The 22811-nt window shown below is 35.3% G+C and overlaps 1 protein-coding gene across 6 annotated transcripts in view; it reads left to right on the forward strand.

The window, feature by feature from the left end:
• SWT1 (SWT1 RNA endoribonuclease homolog) overlaps positions 1 to 18166 on the forward strand; it is a 72464-nt gene extending 54298 nt beyond the window's left edge. For 4 of the 6 annotated variants that reach the window (XM_045536411.1, XM_045536409.1, XM_045536408.1 and 1 more), the window contains 3 exons: positions 9409 to 9475; positions 14427 to 14491; positions 17085 to 18166. In XM_045536411.1, the coding sequence (XP_045392367.1) occupies positions 9409 to 9475; positions 14427 to 14491; positions 17085 to 17214 (262 nt within the window). In that variant the 3' untranslated portion in view covers positions 17215 to 18166. Of the gene's footprint in view, positions 1 to 5416; positions 5820 to 9408; positions 9479 to 14426; positions 14492 to 17084 lie in introns of those variants that run through there. The other 2 variants (XR_006731107.1, XM_045536410.1) reach the window with 2 other exon arrangements.
• The last annotated feature ends 4645 nt before the right edge of the window (positions 18167 to 22811 follow it).

Below are 22811 nucleotides of genomic sequence, written 5' to 3' on the forward strand. Positions count from 1 at the left end.
TCATCAGTTCCCTAAGCCTTTAAATGCCTCTAGGGCAGAAACTATCTTACTTTTCTCTATTGAGAGACTTGCACAGGTGATGACACATAGTAGATGGTCAATAAATGTTTACTGAATGAGAGTTTTATAGTTTTTCTGATAGAGGGCAACTTTTTTTAGGGCTACATGCTGCTAATAAAAATAGTACTATAGAATGACATTAGATGAATAGTTAATGTAGAGGTTTTAAAGGAGAGGTACAGAAGAGAGGAGTGAAACTAAGAAAGGGTAAAGAATAAGAAAATCAGAAGGAAGGAGAAAGACTGAAAGAAAGAGATTGAGGATATTAAAAAAAGCATTTATATCTAGAACACATGGTGGAACCTTCAGTAATTCACCCAAATGACTCTTGAGGTTACCTGTTATCCTTGATTGCTCAATCCTGTCTTTACGTCAACTATGTTAATTAACGTTAGTAGAAGGAAATACAGGAGCTAATGGAAGAGATAAATATAAGCAAGCAATTATTTTTATAAGACACTACAGATATATTTAAAATAATTATTTTATTAGTAAGAGCTTTTGTGTTATCTGTATTAGTTTGATAAGCACTGTTTTAACATTTATATCAAATTTTATATATAATATATAAAATTTATATTAAATTAACTGACAAAATATGTGGCATCTACATATTGACTTAATTTTTATAACTGGATTTCATTTTACTTATTTGAAGCTCTTGTCTGTGCTTCTCAGCATTTGTCACTAAAGAATTGGAAATGAAGACCTTATTTTTATCCTTAATATCAGCAGAAAAGTGCCAGAGTTATTCCCACCACCCCTAGAACATACTAGGTATTGGTATTCCTTTATTTTAGTCAGTAAAATCCAGTTTGGGATGAGAGAGTTAAATGTCTCCCATCAAAAATTCCTTGAAGATCACACCAAAATTAAGCAATCAAATATAATATGAAGATTACTTCATAAATACTCAGTTTGCTTCCACCCCTTGGCATTTGTGTATAATGCTGCTATAAACATGGATGTACAAAGGCCTTTGAGTCCTTGCTTTTAGTTCTTTTGGTATATAGCCAGAAGTAGAATTGCTGAATCATAGCTAATGCTATTTTTAATTTTGTGAGAAACTGCCATACTGTTTCCCATAGCAGTTATACATTTACCAGGAGTGTACAAGGTTTCCAGTTTCTCTATATCTTCACCAACACTTATACTTTTTGAAAAAATTTTATTTTTTGAGAGATGGGGTCTTGCTATGTTGCCCAGGCTGGACTCAGATTCCTGGGCTCAAGTGATCTTCAGTCTCCCAAGTAGCTGGGACTACACGCATTCAATGGCTTCTTTTTTGATAGTAGCCATTTTAATGAGTATGAGGTGGTATCTCATGTTTTGGTTTGTCGTACTTTTATATGAAAAGTCTAATATATAAGAAGTGTGCACTTTCAAAGTTGATCAATTAAATATGTTTGTATCACAGAAAGATTTTTTACTCTTTAAAATTTTTTTCCTCAAGCCTCTTCTAAATAGAGCATTTCTCTAATGTCTTTGATACATGATCATCAGTCTCTGTATATACAGTGAGGTGTGCTTGTAATGAGGCAGTAATAGAATGAGGTCTTAACTCTGATTGGGTATACTGATTTTTGATAATCAAGGTGTCTTTTCAGCCATTCGGAGATTCCAAATATTTCTGGTCCACTTGTCATGATTTTTCTGGCAATAAATTGTAGCATTGTCTTCAGTGCCCGTAGATTCACCCGAAGTCATATAAAGATAAAACTAGGACTTGGAATTTACACATTTTGTACTGGATTCGCCACCACAGCTAAATGAAGTTCAGTAATATGACTTTAGCTAATTATCGGAATAATACCTTTTACTTCCAGAGGTGCTCCTGGACCCTGGTAATGTGAAACAGTCTCTTCTAATGTAGTTGGTAGCCAGTGGGTAGGGGATAGCCCCTGTATTCCCTCATGTCCAGAAAATATTTTACAGATTGGGTTCTCCATTGCAGTGGTCCCCAACCCCCGGGCTGCAGACTGGTACCAGTCCGTGGCCTGTTAGGAATTGGGCCACATAGCAGGAGGTGAGCAGCTGGCAAGCCAGTGAAGCCTCACCTGTATTTACAGCTACTCCTCACTGCTTGCATCATCGCCTGAGCCTCTTGTCAGATCATCACAGCAGCAGCAGCTGCTAAGATTCTCATAGGAATGCGAACCCTACTGTAAACTGCGCATACGAGGGACCTAAATTGTGTGCCGCCTGGTGATCTGAGGTGGAGCTGAGGCAGTGATGCTAGTGCTGGGGAGTGGCTGCAAATACAGATTATCATGAGCAGAGAGGTTTGACTGCACAGAGACCATAATAAATCAATTGCTTGCAGACTCATATCAAAACCCTATCAGTGAGTGACAAGTGACAATGTAATAATAATAGAAATAAAGTGCACAGTAATTGCAATGTGCTTGAATCATCCCGAAACTGCCCCGTTTCCCCACCCTAAGCCCCGAGGTCCATAGAAAAATTATTTTCCATGAAACTGGTCATGGTTTTATTAGAATTTGACTCCACTTTTTAAGCTTATTTGTAATAATTATTAGGGATCAGAAATGTTATTAGGGATACATTGGACATCTGCCTTTTGTTTTTCTTGACTTTTCCTATTGATGTTTATATCAATATTCAGGACTAAGGAGAGATGACCATTACCATTCATGTGGATCACATAAAAGTTCACTTCTGGAGGTACCTTACAAGCAGAGAACAAGTCCCCAAGCAGCTCGAGCTGAATGTTCATTTAATTCTTAGTTGACAAGCTACATTTGATACTTTGGGGCATTTTTAAAGATGAGAGATATAATAATTATAGCTAACATTTTATTGAGCCAAGAATTTTTCCAGATGTATTATGTATGTATATTAACTCATTTAATCCTCTTAACAGCCCTGTGAGGTAGGTACTGTTGTTGTCCCTGTTTTACAAATGACAAACTAAGCACAGAGAGGTAGAGTAATTTATCTGCTATCGCTCAGCTGGAAAGTGGTAAAACTCTGGTTTGAACTCTGGCAGACTGATTCCAGAGAGACTGTGATCATAACCATTATATTATTATGTTTAAATACCAATGTACAAAATAAAGTAGAGGAATATCCTGGTGTTCCAAGATAAAAAAATTAGTATATAGTATTTTAACCCTTCTGCAAAATTGACAGAAAACTATAGTATTTATTAGTATATTCTAATTTTATGTATATGTCTAACGTGCATGTAAGCCATATGATCTTTAACTGTCAAAATGATATTTTCCTTCTCTAGAATTGCTTTTATGATTAAATCTCAAATATCGTCATTAAAATTACCCAAAAAATCCTCTTGTTCTCACCAACTTTTAAAAAAAAATTTCCAGTATCCTGAATAGATCAAATTTTAATTATGAATTTTGTCCAGACCACTCAAAAGTTTCTATGTTTAATGCCTATATGTAATTAATTTATTCAGCTTGCAAATTTTTGTGTCTCTGAAGGGAATACAGGAATATAAAATTTTAAAAATATTTTTTAAATTGCTTAATTTTTGTTTTTTTCTTTTACCATTTTAAATTATATATGGCATTTTTTCAAAATCTGGGTCCTCTCCCATTTGCATAACTGATTTTCTAAATTAATGATAGAAATTTGATTTTAATTAGGATTTTAATTTTACTTAACACCCCAAGAAAGTGTTCTAAGGTCCAAGACTTTTTACCTCCCAGTGTTTCCTCATTGTTGATTTCATAGATTTTCACCCCGTTTGTTAATAATACAACTTAAATTTATCAGCAAAATCCAATTTGATAATATTGTTCAGGTATGTCACTGTATTAAAATCAGAAGAACAGAGCTTTGAGGGCCAGAATGATCTGAAGTTGATTCCTGGCTCCATCCATTTTCCAGCTTTGTCACCTAGATAGGTTAATTTTTTATGTTTGCTTCTTCATATGGAGTTTATAACAGTTGCTTTATTAAATTGCAGAGATTAAAGGAGATAGCATTTTTCAGTTCCTGTCACCTGGTAGGTGCTCAGTAAATAATAATATTATCCTCAATAATGACATAATGATAGTTTATAATGATATTTAATCTTTGACTTATTAGCTGTAGAGAATATAAAAATGAGTTTTAAATATAATGCTGTAAACAGACATTTTCACTTCATGCAATTACTTTTAAAACTTATCTTTAATTTTTTTTAATATTCTCAAAAATGATTTTAAATATTATATTAATATAAAACATCTTGCCAGAAGGGACCACAATTTATTTACTTCTGTGGGATATAAGTCATGATTTATAAATATCTAAGAACATATTTATCTTCTTTTGAATTTCTAGAATTAAGTATTAAACTTGAATATTTTAAATCTTTCCCTGCTCCTGAATCTGCTGCTTTCTTTTTCCCAGAAAGGAGGAAAGTTTTATTTGAATTTTTAAAATCTTAATTAAAAAATAATTTCAGTGCTTTTTTTTTTTTTGAAACACAGTCTTGCTTTGTCACCTGGGTAGAGTGCAGCGGTGTCATCATAGCTCACTGTAACCTCAAACTCCTGGGCTCAAGCATCCTCCTGCCTCAGCGTCCCAAGTAGCTGGGACTACAGGCACATGCCACGACACTTGGCTAGTTTTTCTATTTTTAATAGCGACGAGTCTCACTCTTGCTCAGGCTGGTCATGAATTAATGCATTATTTTTAAGTTTTAGTCAAGTTATTCCTTTAATTTTTGTCCCTAAAAATTTGAGTGGCATACTCTTTTTTTTCTTAAAGAGATGTATTGATTTTTATCAATCATATATTGAGTGATATAAAAATGTTTTTTAATTCAGATTAACATTAATGCTTATTATTCATGGATAAATAGAGAACTCAGAGTACCTCTGTGACTAGGTGTCAGGACTTATAGGGAGTGTTGGTTCTGTCACCAATTGGCTTTGTGGCTTTAATAAAGATATAACTACTACAAAGATTTAGTGTTTGAACATGCATGAGATAATTTGCCAGAGCATTCGATAAAAGGCAAAGAGCTTTTTTTGCTTACATGTAAAGGTAATATTTTAACTGCTTTAAAAGGACTTTATTTCATTTGATTTGGTAAAATCATTTAAAGGCAAGATGATGGAGGTGATTATCCTTATTAGTGGGAAAAGCATGAGCTTCAGAGTCAAACCAATAGAGAGTAGGATGCCTCCCACCACATACTGTCTAATCTTGGGTGTCTTAAAACTCTGAATCTTGGATTCTACACCTGAAAGCTGGTTACCATGGTAGCTATTATTTATAGAACATGTACTGTGTGCCATGCATTGTGCTCAACACTTCAGATACATTATTTATTTCAAACAGTAATTTTATGAGGTAACACTGCCTTATCCCCATTTCACAGGTGAGGAGCCAGAGGTGCAGAAAAGTAGGTCACAAAACTAAACTGAAGGTCACATAACTAAATTCAGGGAATACGTGTTCAATAAGTCATTATGTATTGTTATTGGTGCCATTATGAAGGAAACCAAAGCACATTCATCTATGAGCTGCAGATTAAATCCTGCTTCAACATCTGCTTCCCAGAACTCATTCCGGAATTCTAGAGTGAAATTTCAAGATTATGAACAACTTGAAAATAAGAACTATGTCTTATAATTTTCTTATTTATTCCATAGGTCTTAGTATAATATGCATTTGAGCAAATAGTATGCATATACTTACTGATTGTTATGAATTTCTCTTGAAAGGACAAATGTGAATATATTCATAAATAAAAAATGGCCATTTTATGAAAAATATTTCATTCTCCCCAAGAGCTGATTCTTTTATTCTATCATTCTTTGAAAAAGTTGCCATTGAAGGATAATTTTAGGACTTTCATTCTAAAAGTCTTTTGTCTTCCTCCTGGTATAAGAAAAAAAGAATGAGAAAACTTTAGAGAAAGTTGACCTCTCAAGAATTTTTGTGTGGGGAATTACTAAGGCATTCAAGTCCATAAGCCATTCGTCTCCATTTTATTTTTATGTATTTTCAACAAGCTGTACTTCTAGAGAGTAAAAGTTTGTAACTTTTTATACCAGGCCAAATTCCATTTTCTTATATTCAGAGTTCATTGGATGTGATGAAGTCTAAATACAACTCCAAGTTGAGTGCATTTTAATAGACTATTTTTAATTTAGCCTATTTTGGGCTAACTTTACCTCAAAACATTCTTTCAGAATAACATTTTATAACAAATCCTATAATGTACATCCTGGTTTCAAAAAATAACATGTATAGTTTTATTCTGATTATAAAAGTGATGTATCTGTGAATGATGCTGACATACCAATAAACCTTTCTTCATTAGAATATAATTCTGTCATATTTTGGAAATAATCAACTATTTAGATTTGGAACAAATGACTTCTTTCTTAGAAACTTAAGATTCCTGTGATTCTTATTTTGTTTACAAGTAGCAGTTAAAAAGTGGGAAGAGACTGCCAAATGGACAAAAATGAGGTATTTTTCGTCTTTCATTATCTCCCTGTGCTTGGTCAGGATTTTTTTCTTTCTTATGCTCTTTGAAACTATGATGCTTTGGTCTACTCTGGATCTTTGTCTTTTTGTTCATTGTTGCATCCAAGGGCCTACAACAGTGCTTGGCTCATAGTAGGTCTCAAATGTTTGTTGAATGAGAGAATAGAGGGTCTCTTGTTCTGATCTGGGCATCTTTAGTATGCATTTTACTTTTGTATTTACTCATCAAATACATTGTGAGGGTTAGGCATTATCTACTGGAGTTTTGCTTTTGTGAGGGTAAGAGGGAAAGAACTTACAGACAAAGAAATCAATGTAGTCCAGACAAGGCAACTCTGTAGAGACAAAGAGTAGCTTAGGGGTTGACTGGAGTTGGGGTTGGAGGTAAGAACAAAGAATTGCTGCATGAAGAATGAAGAAGTCTTGAAAAATTAAAAAAAAAAAAAAAAAAGAATCACCACAAATGGGCAAAAGGGATCTTTTCTAGGTGAAGAAAATGTTCTAAAATTGGATTGGGGTGATCCTTATACAGATTTGTAAATTTATTTTAAAAAATCATCAAATTGTTAAACTGAGTACATTTTATGGTATATAAATTATACTTCAGTAAATTTTAAAAAATACATAAAACCAAGGTAGGAGTTAAAAAAATTTAATTTTTTGCTAATTGGAAAACTAGAATAATGTAATTTTTAAAATTTCTTTCTTTGGATATGACTTGTTGCTATAAACAAATCACTAACTTCTCTAAAACTAGTTTTTCTACAAAGGATTTCAGGACAGAGAAATGTTAATTTTACTCCCTAGTTAAGTATGTTCTTTTGTGATATCAGAAACTTGAAACTTACAAGGCTCTTAATATAAAACATCTTGTTTCATCTAATTTGTTCTCACCCTCTTTTATGAACAGTTTGGATTATTGCTAAAGCCATAAAAAAAGAATAGGTCTAAATTATTCCACAATGTTTACAGTTTGTTTTCACTGGATTGCAAAGTTAGAATACACTCTAGTTTGTTTCCCATTGCCTTTCTAGAGGATTGGTTTAACTTACCTAGATAGCTTTGTTTTCATGTTTTTAAGCAAATTATGTCCTCCTCAATGTGTTATCCTCAGGGTTTTTTGTTTGTTTGTTTGTTTGGCTAGAAGCTTTAGTATTTTTTTGTTTTGTTTTGTTTTTTGATAGAGGCGGGGTCTCCAACTCTCCAGCTCAGGCTGGTCTCCACCTCCTGGCCTCAATTGATCCTCCCGCTTCAGCCTCCCAGAGTGCTAGGACTATAGGCGTGAGCCCTGCCTCTTTTTGTATTTTAAAATTGCTTTTTGGGAGAAAAAGTTTTTCCATGAAATTGATATTCTGATGCAGATTTTTATATATTATTAAAGATATCCTTTATGTGCACCCTCCAAGGAAGCATAGCATTTAAAAAAAAATTTGACTATGTCCTGCAAAATTATTTATAAAAGCTTTCCCACAAGTATAATAAAGGCCAAATAGTCTAAAGATGCAATTAAGGTTATTGAGACTAGTTAATTCTGAAGTCTGACAGTACTAAGCATTGGCAAAGTCATGAAGACCTAGAGACGTTGTTATAATTAAAAGTCACTAGAAATGTAAAAATTGAGTTGGCTGGATTTCCTATGAGTTATATCATCATTCACTTATTTTGTGGTTTGTAACTATAAATGGTTCCCAATTTACAATGGTTTCATGAAAAGTCAAAGCATTTTCAACTTTATGATGGTGTGAAAGCGATTACACATTCAGTATGTTCCTTGACAAACTGTGGAGTTTCCTCCCAATAAACCCATCATAAATTGAAAAATGCACTTCAACTTAAGATATTTTCAACTTATGACGGGGCTAAGTTGAGGAGCATTTGTATTAGGTGATAATGATAGTTGTTATTAATATAATTGACATATACTGTATAGTACTGGCTATATACTAAACACTGTTAAAATGGCTTTTCTGATAATAACTCATTTAATTCTCTCAATAGCCTTAGGGAAGAGGGACTATTATCCTCATTTAACAGATGAGGAAAATAAAGCACATAGAAGTTAAACAACTCATCTTAGGTCACACAGCTAGACAAACTGAGATACTCAGAACCACTATACTGTATAATAATGACAGGACTGGTTTCCTTTTCTTTTTCTTTTTTACAAAAGAAGAAAATTGTTCATGCTAAAATGACTAAGAAATATTTAGTATAGGAAAATGAGAAGAAATGAGTATTAATACTTTACTGCTAGAAGGAAAAATATTTTCCTGCCTTCTTTATTTTTATTTCTTCTGTGTTTCTGTCTTTGTTATTTTTATGAATCAGCGTTATGCCCAACAATTGACACAGTCTGATAACTACTCATTTTTCATGGAGTGCTAGGATAATAGTTCAAACATTGTTATTTGAATTTAGTCACAGTCTTTCATTAGGATTTCTTTTAAGTGTCTGATAGTTTCATCAGTTGTCCATTTGGACTGGTTGAACATTTCTGTGGGAAATCTCCAAGCTTTATCTGCAGATTAAAAGATATGGAATGTAACAACACTTCACATTTCTATTTTTTGAGAAATTTGTGTTATTGAAACTCAAAATGTGAACTGTAATTTCACATGTATGAATGCTTATGGTTGTTGATTAATTCATGCTATAAGTATCAAATAAGTGAACACATTTTAATAAATTGATCTCTTTTTAATTAAGCTCATGGTTTTATAATTTTTAATTGACAAATGTTGTAAACCTTTAAGCTTATTAAACAATAAGTTATCTCTCACAGTATGAGTATGTTTTGGGAGAAAGGTCAAGATACTCTTTTTTCTTAAATCAATCATTTCTCCTCGTTTGTTTTTGTTTTGTTTTGTTTTTTAGAATTTTGGCTCCCAACAGTAATTATCAAGATGTTGAGACCCTCTATAACTTCCTAATCAAGCATGAGGTATGAGAAATATTTTTAAATGATTATGACATTTCCATTATAAACAAGTTTTACTGTAAATAAGCATAGTAGGAGTTATAAAACATAATGGAATGCTATCTAATTGCTATTTGCTTTGTATTAAATTCTTGAATGCCATAGAAGTTTGTTAGTGACATAGTTTTTTTTCTCCATTTAAAAAATTTGTTTATATAATTGCTTCCTGGCCTTTTGGCTAATATCACGTGTAAAAAATTATATATGTTTAAGGTATACAACATGCTGTTTTGGTATATTATACATAGTGAAATAGTTAAGTAAATCAGTATATCCACCGTATCTCACATAGTTATCCTTTTTGTGTGTATGACAAGAGCACCTGAAATTTACTCTTTTACCAAAATCCCCAACTACAATACAATATTATTAACTATAGTCCTCATATTGCACAATCTCTAGGCTTGTTCCTCCCACATATCTGCAACTTTCTATGCTTTGAAATGCATCTGCCCATTTTCTTCCTCCTTTTCCCTGCCAGTGACATACTCAGTTCTTTCTTTTGTTCCCTAAGTAAAAATTCTGTAGAGTCCTAAAATAACACACTTTCTCCAATATGGAATTGTTTGTCATCAGGGGTACTATTGGCATTTTGGACAGGTCCTTTCTTCATTGTGGAACATTGCAGGATGTTTAACATCCGTGAACTCCAGGTACTAAATGCCCATAGCTGTCCCAGTTACTGACAACCAAAAACATTCCACCACTCCACCCAACTCACATATACAAAACGGCCCCCAGAGAGGGAGAAATACCTCTGGTTGAGAAGCAGTAATTACTGGAAAAGAAAATTATAATTTAATTTCCTCTATAGCAGCAGCATAGACCCTGGAGTTAGAGCTGTGATGAGGTTCCAGTGTATTTTGTAAATTAGCCTGCATGCTTTCCTCATCGTTGCTCAACCAAGGAAACTATTCTGTTGATTTTCAATTTCTACTTGCCTAAAACTCTTTGTGCATGTTGTCTGTGTATACCTACTTTTTAATTTTGTGTTTTTGTCTGTGTGTGTACTTAATAAAACAATTTTTTTTTTTTTTTTTTTTGGAGACAGTCTTGCTCCGTTGACCAGGCGAGAGTGCCGTGGCATCAGCCTAGCTCACAGCAACCTCAAACTCCTGGGCTCAAGCGATCCTCCTGCCTCAGCCGCCTGAGTAGCTGGGACTACAGGCATGCGCCACCTTGCCTGGCTAATTTTTTCTATATATTTTTAGTTGTCCAGCTAATTTCTTGCTATTTTTAGTAGAGACGGGGTCTCGCTCTTGCTCAGGCTGGTCTCAACTCCTGACCTTGAGTGATCCTCCTGCCTCGGCCTCCCAGAGTGCTAGGATTACAGGCGTGAGCCACCGTGCCCGGCCAATAAAACACTTTAAATAAAGAGGTAGGACATATTTTCAGGTCTCACATTTCTTATGGAGTCAAACTCTGTTTCTTTCCTTTTATTCCTGGTTCGCTTTATTTAGCTTTTTGTATGCCACTTCTTCCATTAAGAACCTAGTGATTAAGAACACAGAATCTTACATAATCAGGAGCTACATCTAAAAGAAAAAGAAACTAAAAGGATAAGAGAAAAATTATTTAAAAAAGAAAGAATTATATAAAAAGAAATAACAAAAATAAAAAATAAATAACACATACTCTGAGGTCAGACTGCCTGTGTTTATTTTTTTTATGACTACCTGTGTTTAAATGTTGGTGTATGATCTAGGAAGTTATTTAATTCTCCTTGTCTCAGTTTCTTCATCTGTAAAATGGGAATAACAACAGTAGATAAATTATAGATATTCTATAAAGACTAAATAATGTAATATATATAAAGTGTTCCCAACAGTACCAGGCACAGAGTAAGTGTTCAATAAGCATTACCCTATTCAAATAAAGGCAAAGAAGGATGTTCATATATGTTTTTTTAATAATAAGCCTTAACACATTATGTGATTATTAAGATTTCTTCTTTTGAGATAATTCATATAATTATTTCATCTTTCTGAATTTTGAATTAAGACATTGAATCTAACAATAAAAATGTTTAGAAACAATAGGACAATTTTAAAATTACATCTCCTGGAAAATCCTGGGGCATAGGTCTTTTTGAGTTTAGTATCTATTGTTAAGAGTGTTGACAGAAAATACTTATTATTCATAAGAATATGGGGGTCTAATTTTGATGTCCAATTTTTTTTTTTTTAATTTGAGAGATGAGTCTTGCTGTGTTGGCCAGGCTGGAGTGCAGTGGCTATTCACAGACAGGATCATAGCTCACTATAGCCTCGAACTCCTGGGCTCAAGTGATCCTTCTGCCTCAGCCTCCTGAGTAGCTGGGACTATAGGTGCATGCCACCATACCCAGCTGATTATCAGATTTTTAAAATCATTTCTCTTAGAAGAATTTCTTCTCCTACACCAATTACTACATTGGAGATATTAGTCTCATATCAAAAACAGTGATAGGATCATCTAAATCTTTTAAGAAGTTTGACTATTTTTATACTTAACCTTTGCCTTTTGTTCTTGAATTTTTAAGAATTAAAAATAATTGAGCCATTACTAGTATTTGGCTTTCATTGTGAGTATACAGCTAAAAAAGTAACGACACCAATTCTACAATCCACTTTATAGTCACAACTCCAATGTTTAGTGACAAGGACATGTTTTATCAACTGTTTGTTCCCTGGAAATTAAAATTGTGTATTTAAGCATAGAGATGATATTTACAGTATAATTTAGAATGTCCCAATGTGAGTAAGTAAAAATGTCTTAATAGTCAAATTCATGAATATGATAAGGCAAGATATTTCAGGCTAGACCATCATGTATTTGTCCTTCAGTTTTTATTAGTAAATTACTGCCTACTTTCTAAGTTATTTGCTATAACCTGGAGCCATGTCACCTTTATATGCCAGCTGTGTTCTTAGATAAATGTCTGAATGTATGTGGATGGTTGCTTTTAAAACTAAAGATAAATCTAGATACTTAAAAAAAAAGATATATTAAAAGCTGAAGGAATTGTTTTGTATTCATATTATATCAGGCTGAAAATCAGTTTTTCAGCCGATTTTTCTTAACAGTTGATAGAAAATGTATTATTCCCTTCATCCTCTGATCAAACATCTTCAATGGATTGACATTTGGTGGCCTAAGTTTGGACATATTGTAGGTCCTGACATGTGGAGCAGTAGTAAAGCTATCAAAGACCCTTGGGATAAGGGCAGAACATGTAAAGAAGTAAGTGGACTGGTTGATAGTTTAAATATATATTTTAGAACATTTTGAGAAGATTCTTTCAATAAAAATTATAAACTTCATTAAACTTGGGGTAAATTATTAAATATACCAATTTTATATAAAGTCATTAAATATAAATATGCATCATTAAATATAGAAATAATCCTCATTTTAAGAAAAATATTAGGATATATATTTGAAAACTATGTATTTTTTAACTTTCAATAAATGAAACATTTTCTACACAAATGTGGTAAACTTTTCTGTGAAAACATTGAAGAAGGTCATGGAATTTTTAAAAATAAGCAATACCCTGAACTCTATAGAAGACTTTTATAATATGAATCTTTAAATCAGTATTAATTAAATCAAGGTAAGAACAGTTTTTGCTACCAAAAAATGCATACCAGCTAGTAACATTTAAAATATATATATATATGTGTGTGTGTGTGTGTGTGTATATATATATTTTTTTTATTTTTTTTTTTATTTTTTTTTTTATAGAAACAGGGTCTTAACTATGTTGCCCAGGTTGGTCTGGAACTCCTGGCCTCAAGCAATCCTCCTGCCGTGGCCTCCCAAAATGCTGGTATTACAGGAGTGAGCCACCATGCCTGGCTTAAAATAATTTAAATAGTCAATGGAGGGCCGGACGCAGTGGCTCATGCCTGTAATCCTAGCACTCTGGAAGGCTGAGGCGGGAGGATTGCTTGAGGTCAGGAGTTCGAGACTAGCCTGAGCAAGAGCGAGACCCCATCTCTACTAAAAATAGAAAGAAATTATCTGGCCAACTAAAAATATATATATAGAAAAAATTAGCTGAGCACGGTGGTACATGCCTGTAGTCCCAGCTACTCGGGAGGCTGAGGCAGGAGGATCGCTTGAGCCCAGGAGTTTGAGGTTGCAGTGAGCTAGGCTGATGCCACGGCACTCTAGCCAGGGCGACAGAGCGAGACACTGTCTCAAAAAAAAAAAAAAAAAGAAAAAAGAGTCAATGGAATAGAAAATGGTCTTATTGAGTTTCCTTCCCCTAATTCTAAATTTCTGAAAATTTAGGCAATATGCTATTTGTTGAGTTATCTGATAAAAAGGATTTTCCTCTACAAGTTTCCAGGTTCTTCCTTGCACATAAATAGAATATAGCCTAAATCGGTAGTAAGCTTTAAGAAATAAAGGATTCCTTCACTGTGTCTTCCATATGTGAGCCACAGCTAGTTTTTGTTTGATGGAGAATTTCTATATTTATGGTATTGTAAATTATATCTCTGAATTATAACAGATGTTTTTTAACTTAAACATATTAGTTTAAATATGTAGACCTCAAAAATCTGAAAAATACATTTCTTTTGAAAATATCTGTAAATCAAACTTTGTCCTAAATAAGACAGACCTTTCACACAGTTTATATAGCATTACGTTTTTTTCTGTTCATTTGATCTCCACTACATCCAGGCTTATCTCACCTCTACTCCTTTTATGAACAGATTGAGTTGTAACAATAGGACTAATATTTTTGCACACAGTTCAGTGTTAGCATATGGTCACTGAATTTCTTATTGTTACTGTTTAATCTTTTTTTATGCAATAATTATTGACATTCTGCTCCCTCAGAATATGGGCCACTCTAATTGTGCTCTTATCACCCATTTGATTTAATATGTATTTTTAATAGCTATATTTTGGTTCTTTTCAGGTAAATAAAAATGTCAGATTTACTGCCCAGGAACTTTATGATTGTGTTTCTCAAACTGAGTATCGGTAAGTCACATCTATATATAGATACACCATTGTAACAAGCTTTCACCACGTAAAGCACCACTTGGGGTGGTGGTGAAGTGTTCTTATGTCTTTTCACTACTCTGTGATTTTTTTAACCTTTATTACTATTTCTTATACATACATACCAAAAGACTGTGGGTGTGTGTGAGTGTAAGTATGTGGGGTGTGTGTGTGTCTGTCAGCCATAAGGTTTAAAGTGGTTCTCAAACTTTTTGGCTCCAAGACTCCTTTTTTTAAATTAAAAAAAAATTTTTTTAAAATTATTGAAGATTCCCGGCCGGGCGCGGTGGCTCACGCCTGTAATCCCAGCACTCTGGGAGGCCGAGGCGGGCGGATCGTTTGAGCTCAGGAGTTCGAGACCAGCCTGAGCGAGACCCCGTCTCTACTAAAAATAGAAAGAAATTATCTGGCCAACTAAAAATATATATACATAAAAATTAGCCGGGCATGGTGGCGCATGCCTGTAGTACCAGCTACTCGGGAGGCTGAGGCAGTAGGATCGCTTAAGCCCAGGAGTGTGAGGTTGCTGTGAGCTAGGCTGACGCCACGGCACTCACTCTAGCCCGGGCAATAAAGTGAGACTCTGTCTCAAAAAAAAAAAAAAAAAAAATTATTGAAGATTCCCAAAGAGCTTTTGTTTACGTGGGTTATATCTATCTATATTTACTGTATTAGAACTTAGAATTTAAAAATGTTTATTAATTCATTTAAAAATAACTACATGTTAAAATAAATAATATATTATTATGAAAACATTTTTTCCCCAAACAAAAAATATTACTGTCAAAATTGGCATTTTATACATTTTTACAAATCTTTTAATGTCTGGCTTAATAGAAGACAGTGTGATTCTTAGCTTTTGCATTCAGTTGGTTGCAATAATCATGTCATGCATATATTGCTGGAAAACTGTTGTTCACTTTTTTGAGAATGAAAATGCAAAAGGCGTATGATGTCTTATTCTTACCATGAAAACAGCTTTGACCTCTTTGACTTTGCACACCCTCTAAAAGAATCTTAGATTCCCTGGTGGTCCCAGACCATGTTTTGAAAATCAGCTGGTTTAAAGAACATCCGTATGCCTACCATTCAGCTAACAAAACAGACCTTCACCCGTTCCTAGCTGTATCCCCCCTTCCATGTGTTGTAGTTGGGGAGAATATGATTTCTTACCTTAATCTTCTGACTACCAATGAATCAATTGTACTCTTATATATATATATCTTTACAGATAATCCACATTTAAAGGTTTGTGTGAGATTTGTGTCAAACATAGAATATCTTCCAATCTTAGCCATATTTTTGAAAGTGTAAAAAGCTCACTGTAGACAACATAGAGGCCAGAGTCTCTTGAAGGATGGTCTAATAAGATGCCTAGAATTATTTTGACTTCAGTTTGCTTTTGGAAGTTTTTTTGGGGGGTGGGGAGGAAGGCTCAGGGGTCGAGTTGAATGTTCATATTTAAAATAGTTATACCTATTTTTATTCTGTGTTTTCTTTCCATTACTATGCCAGGGATTTGAATTATGACGTTAATTAATAAGCCCTCTCTTATACCCAAAAGAGTGATTTTGAAGAGAAATCAAATATATTTAGTATCTTGAGTGCATTGAAGAATGATGATTACTACTCAGCAAGGTTTCTGTTAATAGCATAGGACCTGGGGGGCCAGGAAGAGGAAGAGCTAGGAGTGGAGAAGTACTGAGTCAGAGTCAGGAAAAATACCTCAGCCAAGGGCTCCAACAGGAGGTCTCGGTGGAGGTACCTGGGAAGTGCCTCAGCCGAGCCCCCCAGCCTCACCTCCCAAGAGAGCGTCTCCAGAAGGATTCACTGGGCTAGGAGTGCAGACGCGCCTGTGAGCAGGGCTGTGCGGGGGAGGCTGAGTCCTGCCTGTGACTGCCTCCAGAAAACAGCAGACGCCGGTATGGGGAAAAGAGGTGTATGGCATTTTATGGCTTCTCGGCGTCAGTTAGTCTAGAGCCCACATAGCAAGTGGCTTTGAGAGATAATTATTTAGCTCAAAGGGGAGTGATGTGACCCTGTTTCATTCTAATGCCTCTCTGGGCCTGATCATTTAGATACTTGCATTCCTCAGATAAACAGTTTCTTTTCTTCTTCTTCTTCTTTTTTCCCCCCCGTACCAGCATATGCTGTTTTCTTGAGCTAGTTGCAGGTGAATACTCGGACTCCCCGCACAGCCCTGCTCACACACGGGTCTGCATAGGGGAGTGGGGGATGGGAGAGATGGTGACCGAAGGACACAAAATTTCAGTTAAAAAGGAGGAGTAAGTTTAAGAAATCTATTATACAACATGGTGACTTTAGTTAATAACAATGTGTTATATTTTGAAAATCACTAAGTAGATTTTAGGTGCTCTCACCACAAAAAAAATCTGAATACATGGTAATTAGCTCGATTGAGCCATTCTACAATGTATACGTAGTTCAAAACATGTTGTTTACACTAAACATATACAATTTTTGTCAATTCAGGAATCTAAAATAAAAGAAAAAGAACGAATGTTTATCTCCGCGGCTGTCTCGCGGTGATTGAACATGCCTTTTCTCCTAGGGCGAAGTTGACCGTCGGGTGCTGCCAGCTGGTTGAGATGGAATACACCATGCGGCAGTGCAACGCCTCAGTCTACATGGAGGCCAGAAACCGGGGCTGGAGTGAAGACATGCTCAACGACAGGACATAGGTGCCGATTTATAACTTAAAAGGAATTGCGTTTGTCTTCAAGAACAACAGAGTAACTTTCAACCTGGTCACTTTTTTGAGTCAAACCCAAGAGAATTTTAAGAAATGTTTCGTAAGTACAGAAAGGTGATTGCCTATTACTGACAATCTCAGTGAAGCTCTAGAAAGCCTAATGCATCCACTGTGGGATAAACCGTGGACTCAACTCTTCTGGAGTTGACAATACCTCCCTACCTCCACTCCTGATACTGAGCCAGTAATCTGTAAGGAAAAGAGAGCCATCTTTTCAGTCTTCCTAGGGCAGGAGGCACTGTGGCATCTGAGGAAGGCCCAGGGGACAGCATTAGCGTCTCTCTCACCCCTGAGTGTAGGTGTGTGACCAGAGACACTGCCAAACCCTAGGAGAGAATTAGGATATGACCATGCTTACCACATTCCACAAACGAAATCTTACCGTGGGTTGTTTTATGATCAAACTGACCCATGTGGACCTGGTAAAAATAACACCCACCACCACCACCTCACTCAAGGTAATGAAAGAATTTTACTTCAGCCCCTACTTCCCATACAGCCTCTTCTCTTCTTCTCCGGGCTTGTCTCTTTTCAGTGCATTTCTAACGGGGAAGAGCAGGGTGACCCTATGCTGAGTTGCTCCTTAAATGTGAAGTAGGATGGATTTACATGCTTAAATGTGAAGCAGTGACTGATGTTTGCCACTAGCTAAAACCAAGGGTTCAGTTGAGTTACTGAGTTGTCCAGTAAGTTGGAAATTCCTGTTTACTGGCATGTATTATGCTTTTGTTAATACATCAGAGTAAATCCAATTTGGTATTCTATAATAAAGGTTTATTTAAAAAAAATAATTTTTAATTAAGATTTTGCTTTCATTTTACTTCTAATTATATTTCTAAAATATGTATAAGGTATGATTATAAAGATCATCTCCAATAAAAGAGAACTTATCCAGGATGTTCATTAGTAGCTGGTGCAGGACGTGCGAAGCTTTCTGTTTGCTGCGTTAGGAAACTGCCACACTGCAGGGATGAGGTTCACGGTGCCGTTAGAGACATGAGCCTCGGCAAACGGAGAAGCTTCAAAGAGCATCTGTGCTCTCTGCTTCTTTCCTTTTCTTCCCTGAGGAGCCAAAAATACACTCACACTCCACTACCACCACCACCACCATTGCCACCACCAAAGGAACTTTTTCCAGATCTTTATCCCTCAACTTCTAGTTATTATTGGATTTTTCTTTTGCTGTGCTGTGGTTTGTTTACCTCTGTCTGTTTTTTTGTTATTAAATATAGGTTATGATTTTCATGAAATTTCTTTTTATTCCTATCGCCTGAATACTTTCACATACTTCACTCTTATGTCGGTTTTAATTGTATCTTAGTCTAGATGTCTTTTACTTTGTACATTAGCTTGTCATTTTATTTAAAGCTTTCTTAAAAACTGTTTAAAAATTTTATTGAGATGTGAAGATGTTCTAACTTTCTACTTTTTATTTTGATTTTAAAATATTTAAAAATTTTTTGTATTAGCCTTTATTTCTTTCATTTGAAATGTCAGGGCTTTTTTCCCTTTCCCTTCATTTTTGCCTTCTTTTCTCATTTTTAACTTTATTAATTTTATACTTGTTTTCCTAATTGTCCAGTGCAGGGGTTGAGTTGTCCTTTGTATTAGCCTTTTTCAACTTAATTTTACAAAAGACAGTCTATTTCCCCTCTGGGAGGACCAGAGGAGCACCCTCTGGTTTGGAGGATCTCTAGTTGTCCCCACATTCTGGGCCAAGGAAAAGCTGGCTAAAGAATTGAGGTCTCTTGTGCCCCACTGGGTCCTTTTGTTAGGACCTGCAGTGGCTATTGTGACTACACAGATAGCACTTCACAGATGGGTTAATTTCACTTTCACATTATGGGTCTTTGCTGTCATATGAAAGATGTGAAGTTCTATTCCTTGATATTTTGAACATCATTTTAAGAGAGAACAGAATTCCTTTCAGGGTCAATCCAGGTTTATTTAAACGGTGCCTTGGTCACCTTTCAGAGCCTGAGGTCAAGTTCTCCACATTCTTACAGCAATTCCCTAGCTCCCTAGCATGATGCGTTGGGATGAATTTACCTCTTTCCTCAAAGGGAATATAACTCCCCATTGAATAATCAAATACAACTTCCCCTCTCTCCAGATGTAATGCTGCCCATGGCCCTTTTCTGATTTAGAGATTAGACGTGCCAGTCCTGTTTGGTAGCTCTGGCTATTTTGCAGATAAAACCCACTCCAGTGAATATAACTCAGCTCCATGAGGGCAGAAACTACACTATCTCTAGTGTCTAACTCATGGTTGGGTCAGTTAGTATTTTGACAAATTGTCCTTTGGGCTCACCTACTAAAAAAAGGATATACTCCACCTTTGCCTACCAGAGTTTGACTTGAAAGCTCTAAGTTTGTGGGCTCTATTGGCTGAAAAGCCACTCCATAGTCAGACTGATTCTCAGTAGTCAAACAGATTCTTCTGGAGCCAGAGTACCTCAAAGTGTTGGCTTTCCTCTGGGTTTTAATGTAATATATACCTACATTTAAAAATATCCATATCTCTGTATTCATGAAGTTTACTCTTTAATGTCTTTGGCTGTTGTTGAAAACAAGAATTGGTCCACTTGAGAGTTTGTAGACAAGTTTTTTAGCTCATGTGAAAGGAATCGTTTTTAATTCTGATCTAGTTTGGTTTGTGAACTGGATATGATTTGCCTCAAATTAATTCTGGATGCTGAAAACATTGAGGACAGATTCTTGAGCAGAATTACCAGTTACAAACCTGAAAGGTGAAGTGGTGGATACCCATATCTCAGCTATTAGCTTGGTTCAGTGTTCCTAACTGCGAACCAGTTTTAACATCCTGTTCTTTATTAGTCCTAATCTTTCCTCAGTTTTTGCAATTGTATTGCTAAACTATATTAGCTCAGCACAGACTCCTGCAAGGTCAGTGGGAATGGTTTCCCGATGTGATTTCTAGTGAGGTAAAATATGGACATGTCCTAGCCCTTCTTTTAAACCTTCTCTTTTAAAGGTTTAGTACCACTTTTGGTTAAGAAAACTTTTTCCTTTTTAAGTGTAGAGTTCTTTGAGTTTGGTCAAACACATAATCATGTAATCACTAGCACTAGATCACATTACCCCTAAAAATTCCCTTCTGTCCCCTTGTAAACTCATTCCCACTTCAGGAGGCCATTTATGTTTGCTATTCCTGTAGTTTTTCCTTTTCCAAAATGCTATATAAATGGAGATGTTTTTTCTTTTTTTGAGAGATGGGACCTATGTTGTCCAGCTGGAGTGCAGTGGGGCTAGTCACAGGCACTACAAACCTTGAACACCTGGCCTCAAGTGATCCTCCTGTCCCAGCCTCCCAAGTAGCTGACTGGCTAGAGACTTTTGAATCTGGCTTTTCATTTAGCATGATGCTTTAGATTTATCCATATTGTTTGTCAGTAGTTATTTTTATTCCTAAGTGGTATAGCATTGCATGGATGTAGCAATTTATTCATTCACCAGTTGGAAGGCTACTTCGTTGATTTCAGTTTTGAGCGATTATGAATAAAGCTGCTATATTCACATCCAAGTTTATGTGAACAGTTTCCATGTCACCTGGGTAAATACCTATGAATGGGATTGCTTTGTCACAGGGTTATTAGAAATGGCCAAACTGTTTTCTCAAAGTGCCTATACAGCTTTGCAATTGCTCCAGCAATTTATTGAGTTCCAATTGCTTATATTCAGTTTTAATAGGTGTATGTCATTTTGGTTTTCATTTACATCTTCCTAATGAGACTATCTTTCCATGTTCTTATTGGCATTCTATCTTTGATGAAGGGTCTTCTTCAAATATTTTATCCCTTTTAAAATAGTTTTATTGAGATTTGAGAGTTCTGGTTACAAATCCATCAGATACCTTTACAAGCCTGTACATTTAAGGGCTTGGTACCACTTTTGGTTAAAAGAAACAAAACACTTAATACAGAAGGTAAGATTGTTAGTTAGGATTTGGGAGTAAACTTAATGGATAGCTGCCCTTGTTAATTGTTGATTGGACTAGTTACATTTGGTAGGTGCCTTCCAACTTTCAACAAACAGCAACTCATCCTGTACTTAACCTTGCTGGACATTGCAGTTCATCTCAGAAGTTTCATTGCTCCAAGCTAGGTGTTCTGAGCGCCTTTTTTCCAGAATAAAATTGTTATTTTCTTTGCTTACTCTTGAGCAAATGTGTAGCCATCTATTCAGACATATGCCCCTCTTAGATTCCTGTTTCCAAGATACCGACCCTGTGCATACCCAGCATAATGACTGTTTTGCTTCTTATTCAATCCCCAATAAGGTGTGGGGCTATTAATAGTAAAAATTCAATATTTTATTGGCCATTGTGCTAGTTGAAGCCGCCATCACAGTTACCTGAGTATGTCTGTATCCCTCTTTACAAACTGTAGTTGTTCAATGTATCATTTTAAGAATCTTGGGAAAATTCTGGTTTTATTATAAAGGATACTTGCATTTCATAGCAATTATTCCTTTTTAACCTAGACACTGATTTAACTTACAAAGACCTGTGTACAGGATGATTTATGACCGGGTCTTACCAAGGATTTAGGATTCACATCTTGGTGTTTCTGTTTTTCTTTCTCCTTTTTACCTAATTTACCTTGTATGTCTCACTGACTCCTCAAAAATTTTTTTTTGAAACAAAGTAGGATACAAATTACTAATAGAGACTGAGTTTTCTGTGACTCATACTCATTTCTGAAGGCAGCTCTTCATAGAAATGTTTGTCCTGTTGGGACTTGTTCTTTATCCACCTCAATTTTAGGAATTCTGAGGTCAGGAGAGATTGCAGGCTACGCAAATCTATGACTTATAATTTGTTAAGAAAGGATTCTCGCACTACATCACATACCCAAATCCATGTTTTTCCCCCTAAAATATGATTGTTATGTAGGGAATTCTAAAACATTTTGATCAATGGTAAAGTATATATTATATACTAGAAGCCAAAAATCAGAACCCTACACTTTATAACCAATAATATTTGGTTAATTAAAAGTAGACATTTTCTAGTTTTGCTTCCCAGAAAATGTAGTGTTTTATGCATTTTTTTTTTTTTTTTTTTTTTAGAGGCAGGGTCTCGCTTTGTCACCCAGGCCTCTGGACTACAGTGGCCTAATCATACATAGCTCACTGCAGCCTGGACTCCTGGGCTCAAGCCAGCCTCCTGCCCCAGCCTCCCAAGTGGCTGGGACTAGAGATGCAAGCCATTGTGCCTAGCTTGTGCACTATTAAAACTGACTGCAAGTATGGTTATTACCAATATTATTGCTAAACTATTCCAAAACTCATACTGGTAAATAAGAAAACGATTTTTAAAAATTATTCTGAGGCTATGCCACATTTTCTCCTTCCCTGAAGAAAACACGTGCCTTTTTAGATATGGATAAACAGGTAACAAATGGTAACTGAGCGTGGTTTTTTCTCTTTATGGAAACTTTGTATGTTCATGAAGAATGGCTATCATAGCTTCTTTAAAAAAAAATACTTTTAGCCACCCAACTA

The sequence above is a fragment of the Lemur catta genome, chromosome 23, assembly GCF_020740605.2.
Source record: "Lemur catta isolate mLemCat1 chromosome 23, mLemCat1.pri, whole genome shotgun sequence".
In the NCBI taxonomy this organism is placed as follows: domain Eukaryota; kingdom Metazoa; phylum Chordata; class Mammalia; order Primates; family Lemuridae; genus Lemur; species Lemur catta.